At 50.9% G+C, this 8501-nt stretch overlaps 1 protein-coding gene and 1 non-coding gene across 2 annotated transcripts in view; both read left to right on the top strand.

The window, feature by feature from the left end:
* The first annotated feature begins 3217 nt into the window (after positions 1-3217).
* Positions 3218-8501, top strand: part of LOC101638811 (zinc finger protein 345-like) — a 12829-nt gene continuing 7545 nt past the window's right edge. The window contains exons 1-3 of the mRNA XM_045292278.1: positions 3218-3292; positions 5480-5539; positions 7824-7950. Of these exons, the coding sequence (XP_045148213.1) occupies positions 5537-5539; positions 7824-7950 (130 nt within the window). The 5' untranslated portion in view covers positions 3218-3292; positions 5480-5536. The remainder of the gene's footprint in view (positions 3293-5479; positions 5540-7823; positions 7951-8501) is intronic.
* LOC115870392 lies at positions 8238-8361 on the top strand. Its single transcript, XR_004046671.1, has one exon. It is a non-coding gene; the product is annotated as a small nucleolar RNA SNORD22 (small nucleolar RNA).

Below are 8501 nucleotides of genomic sequence, written 5' to 3'. Positions count from 1 at the left end.
TTATATATCAAGAAAAACTCTCAGTCCAATCCAACTCAAGTCCATCAGTCATATACCAGTCCACAAGTCCCACCTCAGACTCATGCAGTCGCATGCAATGATGCAGAATGCAGGAAGATCATAGGCTGGCCACTGCAAAGTTGCCTAGATTCAAGGTGGGTGGACATAACTCACTACAACTGCAGTTGTCAATTTCACGAAGCAGGAAAGGTCCAGGCAGAGAGCAGGAGTTTTCCCGGGGAGCATCCTTAGGAGAAGGCCCCTTGGATGAGTGAAGCAAGTGATGGCACGCTCAACTGGATCCAGTGAAGCTTTTCCTTGTGGCTGTAGGATCTCCTGTCCTCCAGTCCCCTGGCAGGTTCTGACTGTGAGTAAAATCTCCACTCGTGACACCACCTTCCTCCCACACAGCAGCCTCAGCCAGGAGTCTCATTGAGCAGAAGTGATGGAAGACTAAGCAAATTTGACACCCAAGAAGGTCTGTCCCGTCGATTTCAGAGGCTTGACCTGTGGAATGTTCAGGGTGGAAGGTGACATGATCATTGTCGGAACTGACTCCACTTGAGCTGCTGCCTTCTCCAGCCATTCTTAGCAGATTGTAGTGGACAGTGTCTGGGAGAGGAAGGGGCTATCATTCTCTGATGGAAGAAAGCTTGTCTTGTTGCGATCATAAGCATCAATAATTTTTTTTCCCAAGTTTAAATATTTTATTAGCAATACAAAAATAAGCACAATAATATCCAGTTGGTATATATATATATATTTTTAACCTGAGTTATATAGTTCCCTTAATCCACCCTCAATAATTTTATGACTATACAGGTATCATTATTTCCCCAAAGTCACCTTTATAGCACATAGCAACCTCTGTGCGGCTCTCTGCATATACCCTGTTTCCCCAAAAGTAAGACATTCCCCGAAAATAAGACCTACTTATAGTTTTGCCTCTGGCTGGAATATAAGGTGTCCCCCCTGAAAATCAGACCTCCCCGAAAATAAGGGTTTGGATTGTTATGATGATGTTCCAGAAGATGATGACATGATTGTCATTGAATAAATGAGCAAATGTACCATAGATTGTTGTACATGGAAATAATGGGAGTAACAAGAAATTCTTGATACTGTAGGATTTAGTTTGTCTAGTTATGCTGGTTTGTGATGACAACTACTACTGTACCGTATACAGGTAATACATTTCCTTTTTTTGCTGTTCAACAATAAATGTGTATCATATTTTTCTTCATGGAAAAGTAAGACATTCCCTGAAAAGCAGACCTAGTGCATCTTTGGGAGCAAAAATTAATATAAGACACTGTCTTATTTTCGGGGAAACAGGGTACCAGACGAGTGTCTCTCCCATTGCTTATAGTTACAGCAGCTCTGTCCTAGAGTCTACATTGTACTGTTGGATTCGACACGATGGCTTATTTTTGTTTTGTTTACTCATGGGTTGCAAAAATTTAACCCTGGACAACCAGTTGGAATGGCTAGAGCCATGAAGGACAGTAGAGCCACTTCTTTCAACATAGTGAATTCCTAGAATTGCCCAGTGAATTCCTAGAATTGCCTAGAATTCCTAGAATTGCCTAGAATTCCTAGAATACATACCTGCAACAACAGGATGCCTTTGCAACTCTCAGAGACAGGCTAGTCTAAACAAAAAACTGGAAAGACTAGTGCTCTTTCTGTCAGGAGGTTGCAACCCTGGGAATCCTTATCTTCCTGCATCAGGGCAAGCAATCGCCTCACAGGGTGTGGGTGTAAGTGAAGGAGTGTTGGGTGCCTTTTGAGTTGGTTGGGACACTGCTCCATCCTCACAATGGTTGTTTGTGCCCTTTGTACTGCGTTAATCCATCCTTTCAAGAGTCTTTGAATACCAAGCCAATGTGTTGTTAGAGCAATTTTCTGGCGCGGGAATGACCAGGTCGCGTTATTAGACTGGAAGAGGATTTAGTTAGCCCGATTACATAGGGAGAGGTGAAAACAGAAGCAGCGCGGAGATAGAATTCAGACAGAAATGTAGAGTTGAGAAAGATTTTAGAGGCAGAGAAAGAATTCCTGGGTGGATTCCAGGACCCAAGGAGCTAGGTCAGGGAAGTCGCCTCTGCCAGGGAGGGATGTATATATAGGGTTCCAGCCAAGGACTTATGTGCTGGTAAGAGGAGGGGACGCTTTTAATCCTGCAGCTGCAGGATTTGAGTCAGGAACAAGTCATCTTGTTTTTGCAGGCTTGTTTCTCAGAATGCTAGTGGAAGGGACTGTGTGGACCCTGCCAGGAGAGAGAAGCTCCTTGGAATGCTGGAAGCTGGGGCTGCAAAGTCCAGCAGGTCATCCGTCTTTCTGAGAGGCTGGGGGCAGGGGCTGCCTGGGCCGAACCCGGCCCAAACACCGAGGAACTCGAATTTTAAAGTTCTGGGCCCCAAGCCGGCAGTAAGCACTGCTTTTAAGGTGTGGACCCAGGAGCAAGAGTGGTTACCGGAGGCTTTGTACAAGTTTGGCAATTCCTCGGGTTCTGGTGGGAATTCTGAACTGTTCATACCTGCGGGCGCCCTAGGCGGAGGGGAGGGTTGGCGCCTGCGGGATCTCTGAGCCAGAGCAGCGAGCACAGGAATGTCTGGTTTTCCTTTTCAGTGTAAACCCAAGAAACTAGCTCCAAGCAGCGGGAAAAGCGCCGCAAGGCCACTCCTGCAGCCTCCTCGCTCGGTCCAACAGAACCGAAACCGGAAGCGTCGGGGACGTGGCCCTCCGTGAAAGGGCCGCCATCGGAAGTCCTCCTTGGTTGTCTGGCTCCCAGGCTCCATCACCTCCTTCAGAGGTGGGGGCTCCGAACCGAACGTTTACTGGGCGATGGAGGGGTCCGAGCAATTCCCGGCGGGCTCCAGAAAGCAACCGGGCAAGCGCGACCTTCGGTCCCAGGCCTGGGAGGCTCCGAGCGCAGCAAGAGCCGCGAGCTCCAGCTCCCGGCCGGGAAGGGGTGGGACACGGGTGGGCGGTACACCAGGATTGGCCCAGCGAGACCGGACGAGTTTGATCCAGCCAATGGGGTCAAGCGGCCCCGTTGACCACGCCTCCCAGCCGGGGGTGGGGGCGGAGCCCTGCGCAGTCCGAAGTTCTCCTCTTTCCCGCTCGCTCTCCCGGCGGCGGACACAGAGCGGCGCGGCCGGCGCGGCCCGCACGTCGGGGCCGCTTCTGTCCTTTGTAAACTCACTTGTTCGCGACTTCCGTCTCTCGCGAAGCCAAGGACGGAGGCACTTCTCCCCCGACCGCGACCAAGGCGGAAGCATCCGGAGAGGTTTGGCTGGCTTGGCATTTAAGAGAAAGGGCGCGTTTGGGGGCGGGAAGGGGGGCGTCGGGGAGGCGTGGACACAGCCTTGAACTCTTAAGGACGCCAGGCGCGACTCGGACCGGCCACCTCCGGTCGGGCACGGTGGCCCGCGCGGCGTGGACGGTGGCAGAGTTTGGAAGGAGGCGGTGAGGCTGGGGGCGGCCGTGCCCGGGGAGAGCGGACTCGGGGGCGCGAGCTCGCGGCGAGCCCGGGGTGCGAGCGAGCTTTAGCCCTGGGGGGTTGGGCAAAGAGACCAGCGACTCCAGGTGACATTCAGGTATTTCTTAAGCGACAAACGCCTGCACGTGAGGGGGACCGCATCAGACCCTGCCGCCTGAACGCTCTGCGGGTACAGTCAGCAGAGTCCCTGCAAGCGGACTGGTCAGAGGCATTTGAGGGCTGTTATCGCAGTCCATCTTCGGCACGTGTGTTGCAGGCCAGGTTTCTGGTGCGCATGTTGTGCAATCACAGGGCTGGTTGGGCCGGGTCCGGACCCGGCAGCCCCTACCCCCCAGCCTCTCAGAAAGACGGATGACCTGCTGGATTTTGCAGCCCCAGCTTCCAGCATTCCAAGGAGCTTATCTCTGCGGGCGGGGTACCCTCAGCCCAGGCCCCCAGCATTCCGAGAAGCAAGTCTGCAAAAAGCAAGACGATTTGCTCCCAGGCCCCATCTTGACTCACATCCTGCAGTTGCAGCGCTAAAAAACTCCCCCTTATCAGTACATCTGCCCTTGGCTCGAACCCTCTACCTATCCCATCGCCTCTCTGCCAGGCGCCACTTGACGGAGCTCGTCGGGTCGTGGAATCCGCCCTGGAGTGCTTTTCCTGCCTCAATAAAACCTTCCGTAACTTCCCATTCCTGGCTGAATTCTATCTCCGTTCTGCGTCTCTGTTTGCAGCTCTCAGTGGGTTTTTGTAAAGTAGTTGTGGCGATGGAGGGAAAGAAAGGGCGAAGATGGAACACAATATTAAAGTTTTATTTCAGAGCTCCCCGGCGAGGTTCACGGATCCTTAGTTTTTTTTGTTTTTTTTTTGGGGGGGGGGCGTCGCCCTGTCCCGGCGAGAGGTAGAGTTTTATGTCCCGGTCTTGGGGAGGGAGTAGCTGGGGGATTTTCCATTGGGATTTGCCGGTTAGCCACCTGCGTCTGGGTTTGGAAGGGGAGGGGGAGGTTTGGTTTTCCGCAACGCCCTTGCTGTTAATCAAATGGTGAAGGTATAGCCCGATTGGGAGGTAGCTTTCTAAAAACCGAAATATAACAGCCGCCCCCCCCCCCCCCCCCGCCCACTTGCGGTAAAATGCCTTTTCAACTTCCTGGAGTTTGGGCAAACAAATCCGACTAGGGAAGGGAGGGCATTTTGAATCGCTGTGAATCCTTAGATTCCAGGGAGTGCAAGACTGAAAGATGAAGTCCTGTTCCCTGTGAACCCTGCCTACTGAGAGGTGAAAGACGGAGACACGGAAGGAAGGTGGAATGGAGACAAAGAGCCTGAGGTTAAGAGCAGCGCTATTAGGGTAAAAAGCCCCCGGGCGGTTCCGAGACTCAGTGAGTTAGGGAAATCACCCCCGTCGGTGGGGCAGTGGGACATTTGTGGGATTGGGGTCAGGGAGATATGCAAATGAGGTGAAGAGAGCTGCTGGTGCTTGTGCCGATAAGGAGAAGGGAGGCTTCCTGGTGCTGCAGCTGCAGCATCTGAATCCTCAGACCAGCTTCTTGGAATGTGGGGGAGAGGCCGCACAGTCCAGCTCTGGCCTTGAGAGTCGGGGGAAGGGGCTGCACAGACCAGACTCGGCCCAAGCACACAGACCAGAGCCGGCCCAAACACTAAGGTAGTCACTTGACCTCCTCTAGTCCATTACCCTGCTTGATCCGTTTTCTCTCCAGGAAGAGCAGACCTTAGGGAAGATTTTATCTTCAAAGGCAGGAGGCAGTGCAGAACCCATAAAGAAATGGGCTGGGGACAGAAAGGAGAAGGTGAGAGTGGTTGAGGGTCTGTAGAAGAGACTAGGGGGATGAAAGTCCATGTTGAGGATGAATGGATTGGTGGCCACCACTGAGTACATTGACTGCTTCCTTGTAGCCCAAGCTAGAGAATTCCCTGTGGGAGCATTGTGGGTGGTGTCCAACCTCATAGCTTTTGTTTCCTTTTTTGTAGATTTGCTTTCTAAAGTCTACTAACTGGCTCCCACAGGAGAAGGAGAAGCCTCACATCATGGTGAGTGGAACTACCTCCGTTGTGGTGGTGAAGTGGCCTTGAGTCAGCTCCAACCCACTGAGACCCCATGGCCAACGGATGGAAATACTGCCCAGCCTTGGACCGTCCTCTCCATTGTTAAGTTTAATCCCCATTTCCAACTGTCTTGTTCGCCTGTCCTCGCTAGGGTTTTTCAGAAATCTATTTAACCGACCCTTTGCATTGCCCATCCTGATGTCTTTGAAGCAGCCTTTGAACCGACCGTCAGCTGTGTAAGTGGAAGGCGAGGACGTCTGCTTCAGAAACATTGAGAGTCTCTGAGTCTCCTCTGTATCTGGGCAACACTGACTCTAAACGGACGGCACAGCCACAGTTCAATTACTCGTTGTGATTTCCACAGACTGAGTTGTCTGTGCGCAATGGTAACTGTGGATAAAGGAGTGCGGACCACAGCCCGTGCCCTTTTGGAGGGGCTGGTACCAAAAGGACACTGAGCTGATCTCCTCGTGCTGGGCTCCAGCGATAACGTGTCATCCCGCAGTACCCAGTCTCCCACACAGATACACAGATGTACCAGTCACTCACGCAGCCTTGAGTGGCTGCACACCAGCAGGTTACAGATTTGCCAGTGGACTGAGAAGGACATCTCTGCCTTGGCCAGTGGGGAACCTCAGGAGCTGTGGGCAGCTCATGGGGTTGCGCTGCCTTCCTCTGCCCCTGAGCAGGTGCACCATTGCCTGTAGTCTGGCCCCACCAGTAGTGATGAGAGTGCATAGGTAATCGACCTGTGACGTGCCCTCGCTGGGTGAGCCCAACCATGGTGATAGAACTGTCTGTCCATTTCCTTTGTTTGGACTCTTTCTGCTATTGTGTCAGGTGGATTATATTTTATGAGCTGCCACTCTGCATGATGATTGAAGTGTTTAGAACTCTATTTGGAGAGCTGATTAAAAACTCCTAAAGATAGTGAGTCTCCGGTCCCATGGAGTTCCCTGATCTCTTTAGCATTGCTCCTCACAGGACCCTTTGTACAAGCCCACGTTTCTCTAGAAAGTTTCCTTTCATCTCCTAGCACAGGTCCCAATTGCAGGAGGCTGTCCATTGTTTCTAGCCCATCCTAGACCCCCCCCTCCCCCATTGCTTGAATCCCTCCATTATAAATTCTGGAATGCACTTACTTGACTACTGCCTAATTGCAACAGGAAGGAAAGCCTCAGTGCTGTCCAGGGTTATACTTTGGGTTGTTAAGCACAAGGTGAAGCCACACGTGGTCGTGCAGGAGAAGTATGAGGATTTCTAGTCCAATAAGAATTTACTATGTAAATGAGAGGGGTCGGAATGGAGACCCAAAGCCCATCTGTAGACAACTGCATATCCCTTCACAGAAGGGTCACAAGAAAGGGACGAGCCAGCCGAGGTTCACTGTAGCACCAACAAAACACAACCGTTGTCTAGTTCTTTAATGCCAAACTCCCCCCTCCTTATCATGACCCCAGTTTATCTTACAAATCTGGCCAGAGCATGTACACTGGTACAGATAAGAGCTCCCGACACATGGGATCCAGGTCAGATAACCTCTAAAGGAAGTAGCAATACCATGAGGGTAGGGGGAAGGTGGGGAATAAAAGGGGAGAAAGGGGTAATCAATTGCAATGATTGATATACAACCCCCCTGGGCAGGGGATGAACAACAGAAACGTGGGTGAAGGGAGACAGCAGATGGTGTAAGATATGAAAATAAATACAATTTATAAATTATCAAGGATTTATGAGGGTGGGGAGTAGAGGGGAAAAAGGAGGAGCTGATACTAAGGGCCCAAGTAGAAAGAAAAGGTTTGGGAAATGAAGATGGCAATATATGCACACATGTGCTGGGTACAATTGACGTATGGATTGTTGTAAGAGCTGTAAGAGCTCCCCGTAAAATGATTTATGAAAGTAAAAAAATAATTTGCAGTCTTGGAAAGGCTTAGGGGCTGTTCTACCCTGCCCTGTTGGGTCCCTGTGTGTCCCAGTTGGTTCGACGACAATGAGTTTTAATTTTTTAATGTTGTAAGATTGACTTAAACATTCTCCGTGACCTGACACACGTTCCAGCCCCAGGTTGTGGTTGGTGCCTCACGGATGCTCCCCATAGATGTCCCAAGGCCATGGATCCAGCCATGGTCAGCAGCATTTCTTTGGTGAACTCTGTTCTCTGAAAGGCTTAGCTGAATACCTTTCGAGCCTGATGCTGTAGACCCACGTCTTAAACGTCTTTCACTGAAAAGGTGATATGTGTTCCATGTTGGTTGATTCGTTTCAGGAACCTGTGACTTTGAAGGATGTGACCGTCGCCTTCACAAAGTCCGAGTGGAGGAGACTGAGCTCTGAGCAGAAGGATCTGTACAAGGAGGTGATGCTGGAGATTTACGGGAATCTGCTTTCCTTGGGTGAGGGTGTGCCCCTCTTCATTCCCTTCCTTAATCCCGTAGATATGTACTGATCATCTGCTGTGGGCCACTGCAGTTGTTAGGAGTTATTTGAAATGTTGAAGGTTTAAAGCCCCAAGTTGCTCTATGGGAAAAAAATTCCGGTCATCTTTTTCCTTAAAGATTTATAGCCACAGAATCCCTATGGGACATTCAACAATGTCTAATAGAACTGTTCTGGAGGACAATCTAGTTGGTTTCTTTGTGGTAAGTTTATGATCAAAGGGTTTGTATAAAAAGTTCGCAGGCCCCAATGAGGAAACAATCACGTCTTACCTCCTGTCCTAGCCCCAGAACCTGAAAAGGTGAACCAACTGGGGCTGGCTGGGGGAGGAGAGGAGAACTTGTTCCAGAAGGAACTGTCTGAGGGGTCATGGGATCCATACACACGGGCCAGGGAAGAGGGGAGAACATCCGATTGAAAACAAACTGTTTCAGGGGAGGAGGAGGAGGAGCTCTTGGAGAAGAGAGGAAGGACAGCTACCTTTAACCAGAACCAACTCTTGGTTGAT

This window comes from Echinops telfairi, unplaced genomic scaffold (assembly GCF_000313985.2).
Source record: "Echinops telfairi isolate 266 unplaced genomic scaffold, ASM31398v2 ScPeMD7_655;HRSCAF=1070, whole genome shotgun sequence".
Lineage (NCBI taxonomy): Eukaryota > Metazoa > Chordata > Mammalia > Afrosoricida > Tenrecidae > Echinops > Echinops telfairi.
Note: the sequence above shows the minus strand (reverse complement) of the source record. Positions and strands in the feature narration are given on the sequence as shown.